At 44.1% G+C, this 23885-nt stretch overlaps 1 protein-coding gene across 5 annotated transcripts in view; it reads right to left on the bottom strand.

The window, feature by feature from the left end:
• The window catches only part of SSH2 (slingshot protein phosphatase 2), a 611356-nt gene that overhangs the window by 34419 nt on the left and 553052 nt on the right, over positions 1 to 23885 (bottom strand). For 3 of the 5 annotated variants that reach the window (XM_085649239.1, XM_085649242.1, XM_085649241.1), the window contains 6 exons: positions 17918 to 17986; positions 17212 to 17277; positions 15970 to 16164; positions 11776 to 11869; positions 5551 to 5679; positions 1058 to 1104 (listed from right to left, as the gene is read on the bottom strand). In XM_085649239.1, the coding sequence (XP_085505365.1) occupies positions 1058 to 1104; positions 5551 to 5679; positions 11776 to 11869; positions 15970 to 16164; positions 17212 to 17277; positions 17918 to 17986 (600 nt within the window). The remainder of the gene's footprint in view (positions 1 to 1057; positions 1105 to 5550; positions 5680 to 11775; positions 11870 to 15969; positions 16165 to 17211; positions 17278 to 17917; positions 17987 to 23885) is intronic. The other 2 variants (XM_085649240.1, XM_085649243.1) reach the window with 1 other exon arrangement.

Here is a 23885-nt window from a genome sequence, read left to right as displayed (position 1 = left end):
AAGGCCATGGAGGAAAGAGGTGTTTTAGGCAGAGGCAAGGCTTGCAAATGACCAAAGAGAGGTCCACAGTTAATAGTGAGACGCGACAGCAAGGTAAACCGGGAGACCGAGACTAGCTGGAACTGCAGTGGGAGTACAGTGAGCATCAGAAGAAAGAATGGCCCTCCTCTAATGTCAGTCCTCGACAAATGGACGCTTGTGAAAGCAAATAAGAGCACCAACCCCACTGTTGCACTTCACTACCCCATAGAGAAGTCCAGCATTAATCTTGCTTTCTCGATAGTACTGATCATTTGTGTGTGGTCCCAGTACTACACAAATTACGGCTTTATGAAAAATTCTACAAGGAGGTTGGCCCATGTTTCCCCCAACCCCGAGGCATATAGGACTTTTGGTCGTCGGTGTCTAGGCAGTTCGGTCCGTTTTATTTTTTGTTTTGTTTTTAAGTCTCAAACAGGAACACAATTATTTCTTCACTATCTAAACAATTAGAAAGTGCCACAGGCTATGTCAGTCAGTGATGAAGTTACCTTGCTGGAGTGAATTAGCCAATCAAAGGCTGCAAGTCAGTCTGGGGGAAAATAAAGTGGCACAGGGATACAGAGGAGGAGTTACTTTAAAAGTTAATCAGTGACTTGTTTTCATGACCAGAGGATAAAGCCTACAAAAGTCATCAACATTGAAATACCCCGGAAGCAGTGTAGACTATTTTCCTTCTCCCAGGGAGCCCAGATCGTGCCAAAGATTATATGGGATGGTCATAGTAAATATTTCTCCGTCTGCTTCCTTGAGCTACGACAGGTATTGGCAAACCCAGGCCTCTGAAGGGAGGTGGTGTGTACTCAGTACACTTTCTATGACATGCTTTCTGATGTGTCCCCCAACACCAGCAGGGAAAAGATCTCATAGGTGCCATTGGTGCAGATAGCGACGCCCTCCATGAGGGGACGGCACTGACATTCACAGATCTTCCATCCTCCCACATCGCAAACCTCACAGCAGCCAATAAATGACCAAGTGTGCTAGAACCATGGTCAACGGTGTGCAGTTTACTTACCCTCTGTTCTGCAAGTCTTCTAGATTGGAAGCGTTCCACTCCGAGCCCTGAAAGACAAAGATAGCCTGCTTAGAGAACATCAGCGCTGGAAGAAAGGACACACTATTAGACCTCAAGAAGGATGGATAGGGAGCGGGTGAAGGAGGTGGCTGTACGAAGATGAAAGAACAAGAGACAAGGATTCAGACCACACGAACAGCAAATAATTGCCATACTATTGAAAAAAAAAATTGAGAAAATAACCCGCCATGCAGTAGAATGTATAAACAGGAAGAAACAGTTGTGCAAGAGCTATTCAAATGTCAAACATAACAAGCAGATAGTGAGGTAATGCAAATTTCTAAAGAAAAACACTTCCCTATGGCCCCCCCTCTGAATTATACACCTAACCTCTAAAAGTACGCATTACATCTAAGGGCTTGGGACCGCATGCATCATATCCGGTATTAATTCTTATGCCAGAACTTGGTCCCCAACAAATTCTCCTGACATTGCCCCAGTGCAGCAGCACTAACACCAGAGTCCATGGCAGGAAGTGCTGCAGTGGTCCCCAAGAACACTCCGTGTGTGCTGTGCATTGTTTAGTTGCAGGTGCTGCAGAGCATGGGGGCTGAAGGCTCCCCCACACCACCTTCTCCCGCTAGAGTGCTTTGCTCCAAATTCTCCACGTCAAGGGTTTCTTTTGTATCACTTGTGTCCTGGCCATGAGCAGGAGCCCAAAGTCAAAGGCAGCTCAACCTTTGACTCCACACTCGAGTATATCTTTGTTCATCTTGTTAGCTGCTGTGTGTGACCTCACAAACCCGCCAAGAGATAAACCAAGATAAGAAGCTTCACTTTCTCAGACTCTAGTGAAGGACAAGCTGCGTCACATCAGACCCCTGGAATCTGCAGAAGGTGGTCTGTGGGGAGAACGCAGCCGTGTCCCGTTTCCCAGAAAACGAATCCCGCAGCTTGAGCATAGGCCGTGGGATGCAATACGCAGCATTTCCTCTCAGCTTGGCCTCTCAACTTCCTACTTCAAATCCGCTCTGCCCTCTCCGACCTCCGATCGCAAAACAAACTGCAATGGAAGAAGAGAAAAGCGGACGAGGCCGCGGCGCGGCCAAACTTTCCACCTGTGCTCAGAACACTCCTTTGAAGCAACAGACAATGAAAGCCTGGCTGCCCCGGAAGACGCTCCACTTCACGCGCTGGCTGATCCGGGAGAGAGGCGGCGCAGGAAAGTGCTGCACACTACAGTTTCATGGAGGGCAGTGTCAGAGTGCAGTGGTGCAGAGTACATTAGAGTGGCATAGAGTCAGAGTACAGTGCAGTAAATGGCAGAGTGGTTCACAGTAGAGTGCAGTGGCATGGCGTGGAGTGTTTCAGAGTGGCGTGGGGCAGGATAGAGTGGATTGGTGTAGTAGAGCAGGGTGGCGCGGCACAGAGTAGAATGCCAGATTGCAGTAGTGCATAGTAGAGTGTAGTAGAGTGCACTGGCACGGAGCGCAGCGACTCAGTTGTAGAGTGGCACAGAGAGCACTGGTGTTAAGTGTAAAGGAGTGCGCAGTGGTGCAGAGTATTTTGAGTAAAGTGACGTGGAGTGGTGTTGAGTACAGTGGCACTGAGTGGATTGTTTCAGAGTACAGTGGAGCAGTGCGAGTACTGTGTCAGAGTGCAGAGTAGATGAGAGCGGCGCTAGAGTGCATGGCAGAGTGCACTGGCATAGAGTGGAGTGGTACAGAGTAGAGTTCATTGGTGTAGAGTGCAGTGGCACAGAGTGCAGTGGCACAGAGTGCAGTGGCACAGAGTGCAGTGGCACAGAGTGCAGTGGCACAGAGTGCAGTGGCACAGAGTAGTGTGGGGGTAGAGAGCGCTGACAGAGTAGAGTAGTGTAGAGCAGAGGAGTCGAGTGTAGAGCAGAGGAGTCGAGTGAAGTGGTGTAGAGGAGTCAAGTGAAGTGGCATAGAGCAGAGTGCAGTGGCATGGTGAGGGTGGTGCAGTGTGGTGGGGTACACTGAAGTATGCACGGTGTGGTAGCGCACTGCCATAACAGACAACACATCTTCAACTGAAACAACCATTAAATTTGCACAGACATACAGTTTTATCGACAAAAATATACAGTGGACAAACAATGCGTGGAAATGTCGTCCACTAGTGAATTGATTTGTTTTGATATTAAAATATTTGTCTCCACCACACTTCAGAATTACCAAAAATGTGCTTCATGTGTGCTTTTCTAACTCTGACATATTCTGAAATATCTGCACAGTTCATTTACAGAGATTTACATGTTGTTGTGTGCTAGGGAAAAAAACGTAGACCAGCCGCTCGCAAGCTCACCACCAGTGGCCAGCATGATTATTGTCACATAAATCCTCTCACTTTGAAGTCAGAGAAAGAAAAGTAAACAATCTTACTAGAGGACAAAACCTGATATTTGACCTCGGTCTTTGAATGCACAGCAAATGTGACAAGATAAGAACAAGATTTAAAGGTCTGTTTACAGAATTCCAGTACTGGTGGAAGAAGACAGTAAATATGGTTTGGGCCACAATACTCACTGCTGCGGTAACCAGCAACTAATTGAGAACACAAATCCCTCTCTTCTCCACTTGATCACACTGCCCTGGACTTTAATATACAGATGTATTGTTTACGATTTAACATTCCATCCCCTTGTCCATTTTAAAATGGTCCTCGGAATTACTGAGGTGCATGGAAAATGGTTGGTTTAAGACAGACAACACTTCTGACACTAAAACAGTGTTTGCCTGAGCAGCAGAACAGATACCTCACTTTGTTCAAAGTCAGATGCGTGATGGCCAGCCAATCCTGGCTTTTTACATCACTATCTATTCTAGCACATGTAGACACAAGTTTATAGGCAGAAAAGTAAGAGAGCAAAAACTATAACGGAAAGTGATGCGACCTAAAATAGCTAGGTTGGCAAAACATCTACATCTATATGGAAATGAATCCAAATAATCACTAGAAAAATATGCTAATGAGAAAGAAAAAAGGCAATTCACTGGATAACTGACATACAACTCATTCGCATCCAGGGGACACACAATTCCAAAAGATCGTCCTTTGTATTTTTGACACAAGAGTCCTGAGGAACATAAACTCGAAGGGCAGGACAATACTTTCAGCAAATACAACCACAACCTTCTATCTAATTATCTGGAAAGAAGGTGGAGAAGTAGGGGATAAAGGCTTAGGGCACAACAGTATGTGGAAGAGCACTTGTGCAATGCTTGACTAGAGTATCATTGCATGTCGAAGTGGAAAAATGCTATTCAAGGAAAATGCACACAAAATCCTTTTAAATGCCTTTTGAGATACTACTGCTCATAAATATACACTTTTACAGCACTACGGATAGAATAAGTTATACACTATCATTTTGTCTACGTGGATGTTTTATAAGCTTGCATTGATCGATTATGTCGCTCCACCAAGATAAAAGGAAGAGGAGAACACTGGTTGCATGCCAACAGCAGAGATTTTGCATTCATTGAGGGAATAAGTGTATGCAAAATTCCAGGGAAGTGACACCCTAATGGAGACTAGTGCCCCACTCTTCTATCACACACTTGCATGTACCATCAGATGTGGGAGAGAGTTGTAATGATTTTGGGAGCCAGTGGAATGTTTCTTTGTTTTCCACTTCCCTAATTTGCGCCCTCAGCCATGCAAAGGCCACAAGCTGCCAAGAGGACCGAATGAACAGGAAGCAGCATACTGGATTCCCAGTAGCTGTGACGTGCAATGGAAAAGTGCCGTACAGGGAAATCACATAATTTTGAGATGATCTAGCTCGTTACTAAACGGAACAGGACAAAAGGGGATTTTCGATGGTAAGAGCGACCACTCCTTCCACAGGGGATTCATTTTTGCTGTGCACATTTCATTGTTGCCATCAGACCCGGGAATACCCTCTCAACAGAAGCAAAGACCGGAGATGAAGAGTTAATTGGGGCCTTCTGTCTCTGAAGAAACAGAAGTGCCTGAACAGAGCCGGTGACTAGACTAACCACTCACTGTCTCTCGGTTTCTGGGCTGTGTCCTAGGTTCCCTACAAACCAGACAGCGCCGCCTACACCGACCAGCAATATTTATCAAAAGTTCCCTTCTTTGCACCTCGCTTCTTCTGCCCCAACATGTTAACGGGTAAAGTTTCTTCCAAAGGAACCGTCGAGGCTGCTCTCAGAAAAGAGAGTCACAGCTTCAGAAAATGAAGAAACGCGCGTACATCACTTCCACTCACACAACTTATTTTGATCTATTACAGACAGCAGTTTAATGAGGTGTCACAATATTGTCGATGACTGAGAAGGACATCCAATCAGAGTGGACACTTTCTTAAATAGGGGGGTGGTGCAAGTGTTGAAAGGACACGTGTTGGGGGTTCTGTTTCAATGGGCATGCCACTGCTTTCAAGAGATGAAATCCTAGCACAATATACAGGAGATAATGCAGAGTTAGTAGATTTCCCAACATACCAGATAGACGTGGTCAAATATTTCGGTGGGGCTGTCCATCTGTCCGAGGATTATGATCATCTCGTTGTCGATAAATTCCTTGAACTCTCGCAGGTTACAAACCATCTGCATCTCTAACTCGGTACGGATCTGAGGAGGTAAATATAAAAAATTGAACAACTGCTCCAAGGAACCAATGCGGTGGGATAACATGATGCATTAGGAAAGGGAAGTTTAGCACATCAACAATAACCTGGGCCATTTATAAAACACTAAAGCAGAACTGTGCTTGATTAACGGTGCTGATGATCAAAACATTTTATTGACCTCAGAAGGAGGAAATAGGTGACTGATCTCCTTGCTGGCGTTCAGACCCCCGGCGACTAGTTACTTTAAGGACTCACCAGCCTTGAATTTTTCCGAGATGCCCCCATATCTAATGGCCCTTATCTAACTTTGGGTTCGGTCGGCATTCCAATCTATACACATTATGTTATTTTCATCCGACCTTGGGGACTGATAGACAGCATTCGCATGATCTAACATTTGGAAACTTCCATTCATCGATGTCCCATAGAGCTTGATGGGTTTTATCTTCATTTCATCGTACTTTTGACTTGTTTGAAGTCAACTTGATGTATTTTTGAGCCATTGGCTTATTACTGCCTATCCGTGCCAACAAAATTATATATATGTGCTTAGAAACATTGTTATTAAGGAGCCCCCGACAGCACTGTGTATATGTATATATAGATATATATATATATATATATATATTCAAAGAAATTTTGGATGGGATTTTTGACCGCCTGATGATTTGTACCTTCTGCGTCCTGACGAAGGTACTGTTGGTCTTTAAGTCCACTCCGAAACGCGCGTCGGCGCTTTCGGTCTGCTGTTTTCTTGTTGAGGTTTTGAAAACATTGATTTTGTGAGATTTGTAATAATGGTTTGCCAGATGTATTGTTCTTTTTTCTTCATTTAGGTATGCATGGTGTGTCTGTGAATAGTGAGGTTGTTATTTCTGTGTCCATTGTGTATTATGTTCTGGTGGGGCTGTTTTACTGATTTTATGTATAGAAATGATTGGATTTGTTATAACTGAATATATATATATATATCTAACTTTTCCACAAAAAAATTATTTTGATAAAGAAGTTAAGATGAAAATATTGTCCGTGGGACAATGATATTTTTTGTTATCCTTGGATGTATTACCTACTAATTAACCAATAGGGGGAGGTTTGTTGTTAGTGTTTTGGAGGAAATAGGTGAACCCATAACAAGAAGAAATAAGTGACGGACGCACTTCTGTACCAGAAATTTGACCGGTGGCCGAAGTACTGCAGCATCTGGGATGATGTGGGTAGATGCATTCACCCTACCACATGGTTCGGTTAACGTCAGACTAGTTAGAATAAGCGACACGACACATGGCTCCAGAGACACAAATAAAGGGCGGCAGCTACTAAGGCATGCTGGGGAGATTAGAAGCAAGAGGCCATGTTAGAAAAGGAATATGGGAGAACTTTGCTAGAGATTCTGGAAGACTGACGGATTGACGCACAAAAAAAAAAAAAACACAATAAAAAACAAAATAAAAAATAAAGTAAAAACTATACTGTATGATGCATGAATCCAGAACCACCAACAGAAAACCGATGTGAAAAGGAGCAGATAAGACAAAGGTGCAAATCTTACAAAGGAGATAAAAAAAATGTTAACTTCTTAGCTCAAAATAATAACAAGCATTTACAATGCAATGGTCTAGGCATTATTAAAGTTAGAGCTATTGGCATTGCTCATGACATTAATTTTGTTTATGGTTTTATTTTTAAAATATTTAAAGAAACAGCATTGTTATTTACAATGTCAATAGCTTAATCACTCTCAAATGCAAGACCTATTGCATTTGCACCCACACACAGAGCCACACACACAAAGCCACACACACACACAGAGCCACCCCCACGCAGATATAAATAAAAATGCATGATGTCCAGGAGTTCGATGGCGGGGGGGAAAGGTTGTATGCAGGAGTAAGATGCGAACATCCACAAACTTATAAAGCTGCTGGGAGATTAGATAAAGGTCTGAAGATATTCCAAAAACACTTGCAGGTATAAATAAAAATGCACGATGTCCGGGAGTTCAATGGAGGAGGGGCGGAGGGATGTATGCAGGAGTAAAGCGCTAACATTCCACCAAGTTCGACAGCTGTGGGGTGATTAGAGAAACTGCTGAAGACATGGCCAAAACATTTTGTTGCTGTTGTGCTGGTCAGTTAAGCGAGGGTGTTTTTGCACCATACAGAGACTGCTAGCGTAAGGGTGCCTGTGAGTGCCTCGCTGATGAATGTCCTGGCTACAACGAAAAGACGGAGACTGCTGCTTTAAGAGCGCTTGTTAGTGCCTCGTTAATGAATGAGATGAGATGAGCACCGTAAGTTCCAAATATATTTATATGTAGATACAGGGATGTATGCAGGTGTAAGACGCCAACAGTCCACCAAATTATACAGCTGCGGGGAGATTAGATAAAGGGCTGAAGCTATTCCAAAACCACTTTGTGGGTGCTGGGCAGATATAAATACAAGCATTTGAAATCTAATAGATCTCGCAATTGAGACATAAAGCTATTGCCCTTTTAAACATAAAAGTGGGCACTACGTTAAAAAAAGCGTGGCACCCCCAATTACTCACAAAAGGGGGAAATATTTAAAAACACACCACAAAGGGAAACCGAAAGGAGAAACCTGAGGAGGAGGCAAGGCTTCCTTTAAAAACATACATTATGAACTGGAAGCGCTAAAACTGAATAGTTAGGACTCTGTGTAAGCTGAAGGGTCACCCAGAAGATGTTGCGTTATTTGGAAATCGCTGACATTCCAAAGGGGAAACGTTAAAAAAGTGTTTGCTTTTTTGTTGCTTTTCTTAAAATAGGGCGAGTACGGAAACAGCAATCAGCTCTCTGAGCACGCGCAAAGGGTAGTAAAACACAGAGGGTGGCGTGCACATATCTGCCGGTAGAGTAAGCAAGAATAACCAAATGTAAAAGTCGCATTGTAGATGCGATCGGGATGATTGTTTCTAGATGCACATCCCCGTAGAGGAAAACGGAAGATTAAGGAGGGGCCATCACACGCTAGACAGTGTGATGGCCAAATAGATAATTGGGATGATTGCTACCAGATGCACGTCTATGTCAAAGAAAAGGGAACTAAACACCAGAATGCCATAGTCGTACTCACTGTTTGATGTTGTCCCCTAACGCTTCGCTCAGACTCTTCTTGGCTGCTTCCAGCTCGCTCACAAAAGTAGCAAGAAAGTACGGCACCCAGTGACCCTCCTCCAGGAGGAACTGAATGCCATGGCCTGCGGGGTTCAGAAGCAGAGCCACGGCACAGTGGAGGGAAAAGAAAGACCCATGTAGAATGCAAAGAAGTTTCTAAATGTTCCTGAGTGAAGTCCGCCAGCTGGATCACAGAGATAATCCATGCACACTGAAATCGCAGACAATGATCGAGACTAATCCAAATCCCAAGAGCATTTATCATATGCTTTGCTACATATACAGCAAGGAATGACATGTTGCAAGAACACAAGGAGAAGATAATGGAACTGTGGGAAAAGCATTTACTAGGAATTCTCAAGAGCAGTAGTGGGATAAAACAACCGTCATTCTAGGAGGCCGATCTGGAGTTTGTAGTGCAAGAGGCACTCCCATATATTGGGACCACGTGATGACCTTTGACTACCATTGTTTAAACTGACTTTAGGTGTTTTACTTATTTTAGCCTGAATGTACGACATTTATATGGATTTATGATTCCTTTTATGTCTCCTTGTAGCTTCAGAGTGGGAGTGTTTGCTTTTTACAGCCTTGCCAGGAACAGAACGTGTGGGATGTTCGTTTGAAAATATGAGAAAGAGAAAAGTGTGCAATGTACTTCTCTATCTCGAAGTGTAGTGTTATATGCAGTGGTGCTCAAATGTGCATTATGTTGTACATTCGGAAATTAAGTGGTGATGCTATAGGAAGTGGTCACAAATGTGCATTATATTGTACATTGGGAAGATTTATGAATTTGTTACTGTTGGCTTTGACATGCCCTCGTGCCATCTTAAATTCTGACTGTCTAGCCTGATTTGTGCACACATAAGCAGGTCCCCAGATTACTCACGTTATTTAGGTTATTCACATTCAAGATTGTTCTCTGTACTTTGGAGATGGTTTCTACTTTCTCAAGTTTCACTAAAATAAGGGTCTGGAACATGTGGGAGAGCAGAAGAATACGTGAGAACTACTGTGCCTTTGGAATGCTTGTGGGAGATTGGACATCTCCAGTAAGTTTCCCTGGCACAGGGGAGGTCTTCTCGGAAAGTTCTAGTGCATTGAGATTATAAAACTGGGGTTTGTTGACTTGGAAGGCGGGATTTTGTTTTGACCTGAAGGGACGGACAAGTCTTATTCAGTGTGGCAGTTCCCAGCTTGCTGAGTCTCTTGACCCCGGCTGTGAATCCCCCAGTCTGGTGTGGGCTAAGATAAAGTTATTGCAGCCGGAGATGTATTTTCTCTGATTATTAGCATTGTGCTGCGTGAGTGTGCCTGTGTGCACATTCAAGACCCCAGTGGTCAAAATCAACTGATGTATTCTGTGTATATATCTTTGAATGCTTTCCATGATTCTTTGTGTCTGATTAAATGTATTTAACAGTGCCTATTTCTTGCAGTGGACATCCAGTATTATCAATATTATCTGCTTGTATTTTAACCCATGCATTTAACATTTGCATTTGCTTACTTGGCCGTGTGTTATTATTGCTTGCACATATCATATTGTATCATTTGACATCTGGGAAAGCCTTTCTGTTGCACAAATAAAAGCTCACGCTTTATTCTGAAAACTGTCTTTTTATGTGCCTCATTTTATGAGTGAAACCCCTTTTCAGGTGTTTTCTTGCTTTGCCGGGTGTGTGCCTTCATGTGGGAGTGCTGTATTCTCTTATTTGGGAGTGCGAAGCAGGACAGAGCTGGCAGTGGAATACGTTAGGTACCCTGGGGTTTTAGATCTCTGTCCCTATGATTCATGAGCAAGTAACAGAAGCAAAACCTTACAAGTACACAAAGAATCACTAAGTTACGGGACAGAAGACGACAACAAGTTCTGTGTCACAAGTTACCAGAGGGAGGCACTAATCCGAGAACGGACTATGTTAAACAAAGTTCAAAGGATCAAGGAGATTCAGAGGGGCAGAGAAACTATCAAACGATACATTGTTTAAGAGGCATGTGATAAGCACACACAAATATTCGATACTCTCCATCTGGATGGTCTGTAAATTCTGCTCCAGGCAATCATGGGAGGATAAAAATGCACTTTAAAGGTTTAGCTACCTACAGTCGGGAAAATCGAATGAATTGGAAATGACAGGTTGGTTGCGAGGGAACAAACAAAAACTCGCTTTAACAGGCAAAAACATTTATACAGATGACTAGGTGGGGGCAACAACATTTTATATACAATTGGACTCTACAAGTGTCATGACAAGGATAACAACACGAGACATCACTTTAATGAGCCGTTCCAGTGAAAGAAGGCCTTGAAATGCACGTTATTTCTAAAGATACATTTAAAAGAGGTGAAACGTACAATGTAGAAACTGCGGGGTGAGTGAAGTGTACAGCAGCTCAAATCTGCAGTCACCTTAATAGTGGCTAACTAGGTGCAGTTCAGTTTAGGGAGGCAGTGGACACCGGCAGCCGATGGGAAGGGGTGCCATGATTACTGCACACACGGAGGAGTGGACAGCTGGCTCAGAATATGTCACAGAACCAGGAGGAAGCGGAGTTATTTTACACAATGCCAAAGGTCACCCTTGCTGCCTTCCAAGCTGAGGGTATTTTCCCACTTGTTATTGATAAATCTGATATTCATTATATCCATAAGTTACATTTGCATATATTGTCTGTGTAGTTATCCTTAAATCGAGCATGGATACGGGCTTATGCTCTCATTGCGTTTGGAGCCTGTAACCAATCTAGCAGCAGCATTCAGTGAAGCCCTTAACGGAGCCAGGGTGTATTTGGGCAGGCCACATTAATCAAAATAAGATGTGTCCGCCACCTATAAAAGGGTTTAAGGTACAAATCACAGACAGGACCCACTATAAAAACCATACCCCCTTGGTTGTCAATACCACCCAAAAAGTAAAACCAACACACATCCATACATCCCTTCCTCACCTCTTTGGATGTGATGTTCTCCAAATCCTTCTGCATCATTATCTCTCGTAATTTGATCTTAATCAACCGTTCCGTTCGCTCTCTCTCTGTTGGACTGAAAGGACAAGGAAGCACAAGTGAAATTTACGTCATTATTGCATTAGGAGTACAGTGACCCTTACTTACATCAAACAGCCACAGCGACCACGAAAGGCCTGTCTTACCTCCATACACCATGGTGCTATTAGAGAAGCCAAGACCTCAAATTATAAGAACTTCACAGACACTGCCTGGCCATCAAATGGTGCCTAAATATCAAGCCTAGCCACTTATAGGGACAATGAAGCCTAGACATCTGCTCAAGAAGAGAATGTAAAACAGCATAGACCTCCATATCGTTCAGCACCTGTAATAAATGGACTTGCAGGGAAAGGCCAGGAACTGCAGCTGCATGGTCTCTTGATTAGGGTCTGAAGACATACATCTACATTTATAGCAGGCACTTCATTTCCACTGATGATATCTCATCAGAGGGCACAGGAACATTTCAGTTCAGCATCAATTGCCTGGCAGATTTCAGCGTAAATACTTTTCCATTTTCAACAGTCTGAGGCATTACAAGACATTGACAGTATAGCAAACAGTGCCTAATGAGTCTCCTACACAGGGTCCCTGCGTTTGTTCCTTTTCTCTGCCTCACCTTGCAGGCTTGAATGCCCATTAAACTGCCCAGATGCAGATTCTGAAGATGAGCTTTACAGAGGTCTCGGCTGCTGACCAATGGTACCCAACCTACCACCATTTTTCTCAGGTGACTAACTTTGCCTGGCTGGCAAGAGACTCTGGCTGCTGAATGCATGCCACTATTTTAGGGGTAATCCTGCTGCCTGGATCGGGGTGATATCTGCGACCCCCCACTTCCTTTGTACTCCCATTTTAAATTTATACCGTTCACCAATATAAAGGACCGTTTCTTCACCACACCACAAGTATGTGGGCACTGTAATAAAAGGAATCTCATCTCTTCTAGAGAGTTGTGTGCATTTCAATAGTTCTTCCCCAAGGAATTCGGATACAACGTAAAAGGGTACGAATCAGTTGACCAACTGCTGAACAAACCTTGCCCACTTTAAGAATTTTCTCCATCTGAGTTCTCTGGCCAGAATACACACAATTTTCCTCTAGCCTTCCACAACTCTCAAAACAAGTACTAGCATTCCATGGACATTCTGAACAGCGGACATAACATGACCAGAGATCTTCCCAGTCTGGATCACAAGGAAATAGCTTTCACCACTGAACATGCATGGCCTGTCAACCTGTTTGAAGCGTCTAGAGAAAGGACAATCAATGTCAGGACCAGCCTGGCCATCCACCGAAGATCCATGGAAACAGCCAGCACATGGAAGAGATGGCATGGACGTCAAAATACCCTCCAAGAGTAAGGGAGACAAGCCTTGTGGGCTCCCCTTCCATGCATTAATTGAGCTACTGATAGTTTTGTCACTCAAGAGTGGGGAATCCGCCTTGAAGAAGAAAACTAGTGAATCAACACCTCCTGTCCAGAGACCACTTAGTCTGTGCCATGGTACCACTACCTTGTGAACATCCCAGTTCCTTATTCTGTCTCATCTGTGGAAATCAGCATCAGTTTCTCAGGGTACAAGAGGCTGTATTTCTGTCTGTCTTACAAAGACACTCGTGTTGTGGGAGCACTGCCTTTGGTTCATACTGAGGAACCACAATGTGACCTACTAATTGAAACAGACCCCTGCCATCCATGCAGCCCTGAATCCATAACATGAAGCTGCTGAGCAAAGACCAGAAGAACGTCTTAATATTTTAAACTTAGTCACCAGAAGCTGATCTTCTGCTGTGGCCTTCGCTGATCTGCTTTTCTACTCCTCCTGGTACCACAGGACCTCTAACTTCCCTCATTGACAGATGCTTCTCTGTCCCTGAGCACCCTCTTGGACATATCTTCCCAAAATCCACACTCATTAGTAGAAGGAGAATGTGGTAGACAGACAGCACTGACCAAGTCTAGGTGGTTAACTTCTTTCCTCCTCTCACATTAATAATATTTGACAAAAAATGAAGCTGTGCTGTTTGTGGGGAAACAAACCCATCATAAAATATGGGAAAAGCAGAAATGAGACCGAGTACAAGCGAAAATGAAATGCAAGTCTGAGAGAAAATTCTCTCAAAAACGAGCTAATTAAACTCCTAACTATGCTCTTAGCGTAGGTCACGTCAAAAGAGCCAGTAAAAAAAGAATTGACCGTGAGGCAGCTAACCCTACAAGGCATGCTGGGTTATGGAAGCTTCTGGCACCTTATGAAAGAAGAGAACATGTGCGCATTTTCAGAGTTGTTTACAAGCAGCAAAATGTGAGTTTATTCACCAGTATTGGGCTGTGTAGTACGCGTCATTTAACTAGAGTTCAAATGCTTCAAATCACTTTACGTGAATTTTGCCTCACGCTATGGTGTGGTTCATCTGCATTTAGTAATGCCAGATTATGTATACTCTGTAGTTTTCGTGTATGAGACATCAAATGTTCCGGGATCTCACAGGAGGGTGATTATATTCTAGCATTTATGACTTTAGTGGGGATTCCTACGGTACAGAAGAGATTCGGGACAGTTTGGTCAATCAGCAGTACCAAACCCTGAACATGCGTCCCCCAGTGTTAAAGGGACATGAGTGAGCAAGACAATTTGATTTCGGCAGAAACATACTGTGTTATTCAAAACACTTTTGGTATCAGTTTTTACTTTGGAAAAAGGTACAGGAGTCCATTTAAAGATGTCTGTTGCTCTATGGAATGTAAGACCATCGTGGGACCTATTAGCAGTGTCCCATGGTAGGCCAGTTACCTCCTGGTTGGCATCTGGGACACCTCCCAAATGGGTCTCCGCTACAATAAACCCGTTTACGGCCATCCCTACAGGTCCAAAGGCTTTCTACTAAGCACTGCGCCACTGAATAACAATGTTGCTAAATCCCTACAATGCCTGGTCTTGTTTCAACATTACGCCTAAGTTTCTATTTCACTCTTGCAGGTTCTCCGACATCCCTGCTTTCTCCCTGGGACTGGTTACCCTCTTTCTTTTACTTCTTTTCCCTTTAATGCCTTTCTCTTCCTCTGTGTCAAAGTCTGCGGATAAAAGTAAGTCCTGGTCACCAAAAAATAGTACCGGCACAAAATGATTTAGTTCTTCACCCTTGAGAGGGGAATATAACATAATGAGCACCAACAGAACTGAGCCCCTGTTAACCCACATAACGGACATACTTCCACAACTGCAAAGTCTTCCAATAGCATCCAAAATGAGACCTTCGGCACCTCAATCCGTAGCACGGAGAATAGGCACGCCTTACGCCTTCCCTCAAGGAAGAATTACTAACTCCAGAGTTTACCGAGTCGTAAACTCCTTTTATAGGGTCATCTGATTTCTAACTAAACGCTTGACGGTGTCTGGCAAGAGAATTAGCAACAGAACATTGGAGACCTAGGTCCAAGGACTACTTTACACAAGCCAAGTAGTCACTACCTTCCTGGAGGACTAGCTGCGACTCCCTACAAGGCAATGACATTGCAGCAAGCCGGGCGCGCATTCCAGTAGCCCTACTTCCCAGGGGCTTATCGCTAGCAGTAAAAATAGCCCTTCTAATCAGGCAGGCACGACACTCTTGCTCTGCATCTATCCTTTCCAGCGCACTCAGGCCTACTGGCAGGGAATCATACAGCTTTCAAAAGTGTTATTGGCGGATGCTTGAACAGGTAAGTCAGTGCACACAGGATCAAAGGGACACTACCAGATCTATACTGCTTTATGAATTTTTTAAAGCCACTCTTCTGCTCATTTCTGAAAGTAAAACGGCAACAATGCATTATCCTGCTTTGGTGTCTTTTGAACCCTGTGTGTAAAGGCATTCGATTTTAGATACACTGTAGGGAGCATTTACTGCCTTGAAGCTTACTGTCCCCTTTCTAATCTTGGATTTAAATGCGACAAAATGTGAACTTAAGCAACTCATTTTATACCCTAGCTTTTTAGTTCTTGCACCTGTCACAAATGGGAGTGCTTGCAAATGTAATCAAGTCGGACCTAAGATAGTGGTCATTCCCCTTCTACGTAACTCTTGCATGCATTCTCCCTCTTTAGCCAGTTCCAACCCTGGTGTAGACCTATTCCTGCGAGTACTTACACATCCGTGAAGAGAACGGGCGAGTCGGATCGGTGCGACTGCACATCTTGCATTGCATTCCACTCGTTGACAGAGATCTGGTCAGAGTTGATGTGACTCTCATAGTAGCTGACCCAAGTGAGGAACAGGCTTCCGGGGTAGTAGTTGTGCGAGCGGGCCACCTCACACGCTTTGTGCAGACTCTGCAGAGCAGACCTTGAAAAAAGAAGACTCACCGTCACCTTTTCATCACTCTAGCAGCCTGTACTTCAAGATTAGAGGAGAGACATGATCAACACTGTCTAAAGTAGCACCTTTCAAACCTCACCAAAGGAAAAAGAACCTCGACCCTCCTCCGCACAGTGCCAGCTCGGGGGAAACCTAATCTTGATCAACGACCCAGGCTGAGCGGAGGACCCAATCTAATTAGACATGTTGATCAAATGGCCTTGCATCAGGCAAAGGACTCATAGGTGAATCGCTCAGGATTCTCTTGTCCAGGCACTGGGAGTTCTCTTCAGTTAGGGTGAATCTAGCCGTTCTGCCACTTTGGTATTTCCCACACAATTGGATATGACATGGCCCAACCATGGCCCCAACCTAGTCACAGCCTCCTACAATGAGGGACTGGTGTAAACATTTTTGCCCAGGCGGTTTTGGTTTCAGTCTTGCCGTATCTTCAGGCAGGTGTGCAAAAGCGATGTAAAGGCTATATCACTCTCAAAAACCATGCCTGTATCCCCGAAAACAAGAAGCAAGGCCATTCAGAGTAAAAAGCAATAAGAAATGTCACTTGCTTCGACCCAGGCTGCTCTCCTGAATGGCTTAGATCAGTGGCGCCAACAGCAACACACAAAGGTGCCTTTTGTTGGAGCCTTAGCCAAAACGGGCACTTAAATTAAAAATACAATCTTCTATTCAGAAGAACAGCAAGCTAAAGTATGTATTAGAGTTTCAAGGTTGTATCTGGATTGGCCACTTCGCCTTGCCCGTAGCAGACACTGCAATGCCACCTGCAGGCAGAGGAGCATGTTGCAGGTCCCCTGAAGGATCTCAACCAATGTCACCAGATGCTGAATAAATCACGACCCTTCTGGCCTTTCAGGCAACAGAGGATTTGCTATAGCATGTTTAGAGCCCACCAGAACTCATATCAGGCATTTATTCTATCTACCCTCCACAGAGTACATCTTCTCTTCACACCCTCCTGAACAGCCAAGTCTTTAGTCAACAGAAAATACGGGTTCAAACAGGATCTCTTACCACATCGCTTGCACAGACACAGGTTTGAAGATGTGAACTCTGTTGTCTGTTGAGACGCTGAAGCCCCTGGGGGGGGAAAAAAAAAGAAAAGAAAAAGAGTCTAGGTCACCACTGATGCCAATGGAAAAAGTAGATCAAAGCAATCTCTGACGTGTTCACAAATTATACGGAGCAGGGAACCATTTGGTGGTACTTCCAGCCTTACAAACAAAAAAAAGACAAAACAGATTTTTTATTCTGTATACAAATAAACGTAACATGGTGAACTGCAGACTTAGCAAAGAAATTCAAAGGAAGAGTGAGTAAACAAGGAGTTAAAGTAATCTAGCACCCTCTGACTCCCAGGAAAGGTGCACAAGATGGGGGACCTGCGGAGAAGGGTTGCATTTCCTCTGGTCACCCCATACCCCGATTGTATGCTTGACAGGGCTGGCAGTGTAGGAAAGGCTGAAACATTCCTTGCCAGTAATGTGTCCACAATTAACACAAAAAATCTGAAGAAAGCCCCAAAGGTCATGTACCTAGAGGCGACTAAGCTCATGGTGTGCACTATATAAATAAAATAGACTTACTCACTATACCTGCATCCTGTGCTGAACAAAGTTATAGTACAACTAGTAGGTGGCACCGAGACACATGTACAAGTCAACAGTTCAAGGTAAGCGGTGGTGAAAGTGTACAGAATGCACTATTCACAATGCCTTACCCATCGCCATCCAGATGGATGAGTGTGTCGCTCCAGAGTGGAAGCACCAGACCCAGCGTGCAAGAGCTGCTGTGGAAGAAAAGAGAGGGGTTAAAGATCCAGTTACTCCCACTACCCAAGCCACCCCACATTATCTAACCACCGTCACTTTCAAACTCCTCAGCTCTGGTCATCAATGCTCTACACCTACACCCTGCTAAACCAGATCGTTCTTCCCTCTAGCTTCCGGACCGGTAGCAGGCCTAACGATGAGGTGCTGTGCATGTGCTAGCCAAGCTCCAACAAAGTTAAGACAAATCAGGTGGAAGGATTGGTGCACAAGAGGTCATTTGCAGAAAAAGCTGGCATAAGCACAAGTAGCTGGCAGCTTAATCGAGACGCCATCAACCTAGATGAGCGTTCAACACCTCCACACTCCATTTTACTCAACTGTGATGCATCAATAGGTTGGTTTAAGCAGGATCTCAGATTGTGCGTATCCTCTTTGGCAGAATTCAAATACTTACATATATGCAGGTCTGGATATTTGTACAGCGAATACCTAGTACAAAGGCAGTGGCAATGCTGGTAAGGGTCAATGGAACCCATCCCGCCAACACTAGTTCCACAAATCGGGGCACCAAAAGAATAAACATACTCTCTTAATAAAAATGTATTTGTCAAAATAAAAAAACTCAGGATTTCCTATTCAACACAATTTGAAAGAAAACTTTTTAACGTTTCTTTCGGAAATGCTAACATTTTTCTAAACATAAAAATTCGATTTATGAGCAACGAAAACAATATAGTCATTTTGACTAAATAATGTTTTCTATTTATTGTTTCCTCACATTCTCTGTATTGCCCACCAGTTGGATGGAAGTTTGAGCACTTTCTAGCATTTTACTTTAAAAAATTCATGCACGCTTTCCCTTTTTTGTACCACTGTTCTTTGTCCCAGGATCAACACTTGAACTACGCACTTCTCACTAGAGAAACACTGACTCGTAACATGGCACACAACACCCACAGATATGAGCAATTACCACCAAATGAGGCCAAAACGAATCTTGCACTGATCTGAGACTGCCTGTATCTTTTGGGGTCGAGGATAAACCTGCAAATATTACTGTGCACACATGACTATGCCGCTTGCTGCCATTTCTGATCCTTGCGATGATCGTGTGAGCAATGCTGGAGTACCATGCTATGCATCTCAAAAGCAAGCATGGCAGGCGAAATGTGAAAATCTGCTACCACCATATAGATCGAGGCTCAGAAACTTTTTTTATTTTAAAATTAACGAGGGGGAGAGCTAAAGCTGCATTACTGCTCACTTGTTTTACTACAGAGTTCAACACTATGCGTATTGCATTTCTAACAGCAATATTTAGATTGGAATTCAATCATACCGTGTTTTCCATTTTTTTTTTTAAACCACATTCACTTCGTCGTTCAGAGTGCACTTTTCAGCAATATACAGAATTCATTTAGCAGACAATCCGGACACTGTTTTGTATTTTCTACAACTCCACTGTCAATGTTGCTTACCACTCAAATTGACACATGGATGGACACAGTTCCACAAAGCAGATTTTTTGATGCATCCTTATAAGGAAGTTCAATGTTTTGCTACATAATGTGTTCCGCAACAGTCACTCTTTATGTTCTAAGCTCTAGAAATAATTGGTCATCAGGAATTTTTGGACTCGGGTATGCAGTCAGCCGATTCCTGCATTATCCGGACCCCAATAATAAAAAAAATGTGCTTGCCTGTTGCTGCAAATTTTTACATCTCCCGATATATGCATATTTGTAGCTAAAGGCTAATGCAGATGGAGTGCTACACCTTAATAAGAAAGTTATCAGAAAAAAATCTTTCCGTTTGGTGCAAATGTTTTTAATAAGCAAACAGCCAGGCTTCGTATTGCCTAAACCTGAGACTTCACAACTCGTTTCCTAAATAGAAACTAAAAGAAAACATGAAACACGGTTGTCAAGAAGGAACGCGTGAGAAGCGTACACTGGGCATACAGATAAAAAAATGGAGAAACCTCGTGCTGCTCAAAAACTGTGTGCATTCGGTGTTCACCTGCACATCCTGGCCAAGGGACGAAATCTACCTACTTCAAAAAGAAGAAAACATGGTCACTCACGGATAGGTAGTTTGCATACACCCTTACTTTAAGGGGGGGAAAAAAAAAAAAAGAGTACTTACCACTCAAGTCGCTAACAATTGGGCGCGGGTGTCTCAACAGCAAAAGGCACAGAAGGTACTTGCCAAGATGGTATTGGGACACTTCTGGTTTGTGAGACGGACGTCTCCGCTTCCCACAATGGCACCTAGGTGGACGCCGCTGAATACAGACTCTCTGGATCCACCTCACTTTCAAATTTACCACGACAGCAGTAAAAACGCCTCTACACAGCAGGCCATATAACAGTGGTGGCTTATACAGGGACCAGGCAGGATCCTCTTCTATTCTAAAGAAAGGATTCCTCTGGACGTTTGTGTTCATTATGGACTCTGCTGATAAACGTCCCAAAAGGTAGCTTATGTGTGTGGAGTTAACTCCAATCTATAGCAAATCTGACTTACGCTGCATTAATAATGTCTTTTGTCAGCCTTGCATATTACGTGGGGTACTGCATGCCTTTGCAGGGGTTGAGTCGAGTCCAAGCATTGCTGTGTGCATGCACAGAATAGCTGGAGCACCGGCATACACTCCTTTGGTGTCCACTGAACATGTGGAGTCCATGGAAACGTATGACCCTGTCACCAGACCATGATATTTTTAGCATTGCCTTGAAGCAAGTGCTCATCACACAGCCCTAGCAACAGGTCTAAATCCGGTTATAAATACCGAGGGACTGGGACCACTGACCGGCCCTGCGCCAAGTAACCCAAGCAGCTACAAAGAGCACTGAGCCTCCACAGGCTGCAGGGTCAATTCAGAGCAAGACAACCAGAAGCCAAAGCAGGTCCCTCGCTTGGAGTACCGCTGTGTAAAGTGAGGCTGCATCCTTCCATTACACCTTAACCGCAGCGCCAAGATATGTTGTACCACTGGACACAGGAAGGAAGAACAGAACCAACATAAAAAGTCTTACAAACCAGGAGCCCAAGGCCCTCCAACCACATGAGTGACCAGAGAGCGACTTGCACACCTGGATAATGATCTTCAATGGAGGATTCCCCTTATTAATTGACAGCACCATGAAAGTGTGGAAAGGTGGTAGGTGTACATACATAATTTGAATAAATGGTGCCAGACGGAAAAGCTCATTTAATTTTATTCTGGGGTTTGGCTATTATGGTCTAAGGGTGGAATTTACAGGTTCTCAATGAACTTGGAGCAGACACCGAACGTGCCCATATAGAATGAAAGGTTTAATTCTAGTACTTCATGGCACCATTCCCTGTCGGTCTTCAAAGAGGGATCCATTTCGTGGACGCTAGAAAGATCATGTTTATGGCGTACAATGAATGGAAACCGGAATGTGGGATATTTTGCAAGAGGGGTTCTTAAAACAACATCATTTCAAATTCAAAAACAAGTTCAGACTTGGGTCGATCAATGCTCTCTTCCAGCAGCCAGAAAGTCCTTCAAACTACGACGGTTTGTACCCTAAAGCCTGAAGACCTCATCAACAGTTCTCATCATGCTATCACCTCTAAGGTAACTATATTCTACAGCTATGAATCTTATGGAAGCATGCCAGCACTGTGATCGAGCTGCCTCGATGCCATAATCTAATGAACAAATCTTTTACATGATCAGTAACACTTGCCAACTCAATGACCCAATCCCGGTAAGGAGACGGTTTTGCAGTATATATTGCGCTAGTCCGCATACACCACCAGTGTACCCTTAGTGCCCTCGCAGAGACCACTGTGTTAACGGGAAGCAAGAGTGGCTTGTTACGAAGGCACACTTCACAAGCGCTGCAGTTTAAACAAGGCCAAAAAAAGAAAAACCCTACTGACTTTTGACGTACAAGACATACAAAACAGGACAGACCAATAGAATAGAACCTGTCTTATGTCAGTAGTGTCTTCGCCGTGGTTAATACAGTTCCTCTGTGGTTTTGAGGAGTGGGGCTGCACAGAGCTGAGGCACTAGACGTTGCAACTCCACACTAGGGTGCATCGCGACGCATGCAGGTCTGGAAGGCATCGCCTCGGACGCAGTGTTGTCCAAGCATTAGAAACCAGGTCGCTGTGGAGAGACATTGTTTTACCATGCTACATACAGGACAAGAAAGAACTGGACCTCAAGGATTCCGTGATGCGCCAATGCTTTGCCTATCTACACATGAGTGAAACAGGAAGACAAACACCACTGGGAAGCATGCACATGAGCAATGAGCGTGTACCTCACGTGAACTTTTGTTGCGGCAGAAAGCAATCGTTTCATGACACATGCATGGCCGCACGCTTTCTTGAACAAGAGCATAGCCTCCATTGGTGCAGAACGTACAGTGGCACCTGAACCCACTGAACCCCGGCTATTACTAAAAGCAGCGAGGGGGCCCAGGAGCCCGGCAAAGTCCCTGCCTTGGAATGGCTTAAATATTTCCTGGTGACTTCACTTTACAGGGATTTCGAAATTCGAAACGTTGCATTGAAATGAAACCCTGCCAATGTGCACCTTAAGGCACCATTCAATTGTGAAAACAATATGAAGTGTAATTTGGGTCATGCAGCACTCCTTTCGCCCCAATGAAGTCTTGGGTCACCGATTCTGTCCTGTAACAGCTAAAACATATGAAGACCTGGCGATGGGAGCAGGAGAGTTCATGGAGAACGGGCGAGAGTGGCCTAGTGGACGAATGCGCCCACTGTAGGTGCCAGTGTTCGACATCATGATCACAGGTTCAAATCCAGGCGACTCCACTCAGCCTTTCATCCTTCTGAGGTGGATAAAATGAGTACCATTGAGTTGGGTAACAATAAACATCGGTTTAGTCAGCGCCAAGATACCAGTCTGGGTGAACATGCGCTTTATACACAAGTTATGTTCGTGGAAATACTCAGACACACTGATTTCACATCACCACTATGCTCGGTTGTTGAACGCATAAGAGAGCACTTCTAAGGCCTGGCTTTTAAGAGATGATCAACGTGCTTCTGGGAAAAAACACTGCACTGGCTTGACATGATTATCAAACTACATAATGAATTATCGGTATTTTGTAAATAATTGTCGGTGATGTCCAATGTCTCTAAAAATCCATGCATAAACCCTCTCCTATCACACTGAAGGCCTCAAAATTAGTTTGATAAAATATTATATTAACCAAACTACAACCCAATCACAACTTCCTACTGACTTAGTAGGCCGGCCCTGCTTGTGTCTTGTTCCCATTAAATAAATCCTTTCTGTTCTCTCCCACGCCCATCAACTCTCCAGCCCCTCACAACACAGAGAGGATACCGTGAAACGTTTACTGAGAGTCCAGCAACGAAACCGAGAAACAGGCAGAAGTGTCCTTGAGGAAGGCCTAGTCGTGTGACACGGCGGTGAGCCTACAACTGTGCCCCGGACATCAGCTGAACTTCGAGTTCGAGCCAGCTCTATTTTTGAGGCAGTTTGGGGGGGCGGCTGGGGCTTGGCAAGAGGTGGTCCGGGGCAGGAAAATCTAAGTGGGCCAAGAGACAGTGTGAACTTGTGAACTTCTTCCAAAGCACTAGTTGGAGCCAGGGACGCCCGTATAAGTAAACAAGGCGACTTTCATAAGAGGGATTTGAAAGCGGACATGCAAATATTTCTTACAGCAATCTGAAGATGAACTATTAATATCGATGCTCTCAGATGGCAGCTATAAACGCCCAACGGCTTTTTCCCCTGTGACGTGCACTGTTTTTGAACCAAGGAATAACTTTGATCTTCAGTAACCTTTAGAAAACTGTGATTAAGAGATGTCGGACAACGTTTCGTTTCTTCAACGCCATCTTTAAGGAATTATTTTGAGCTTCTGCTTGAAA

The sequence above is a fragment of the Triturus cristatus genome, chromosome 3_2 (assembly GCF_964204655.1).
Source record: "Triturus cristatus chromosome 3_2, aTriCri1.1, whole genome shotgun sequence".
Taxonomy (NCBI): Eukaryota; Metazoa; Chordata; class Amphibia; order Caudata; family Salamandridae; genus Triturus; species Triturus cristatus.
Note: the sequence above shows the minus strand (reverse complement) of the source record. Positions and strands in the feature narration are given on the sequence as shown.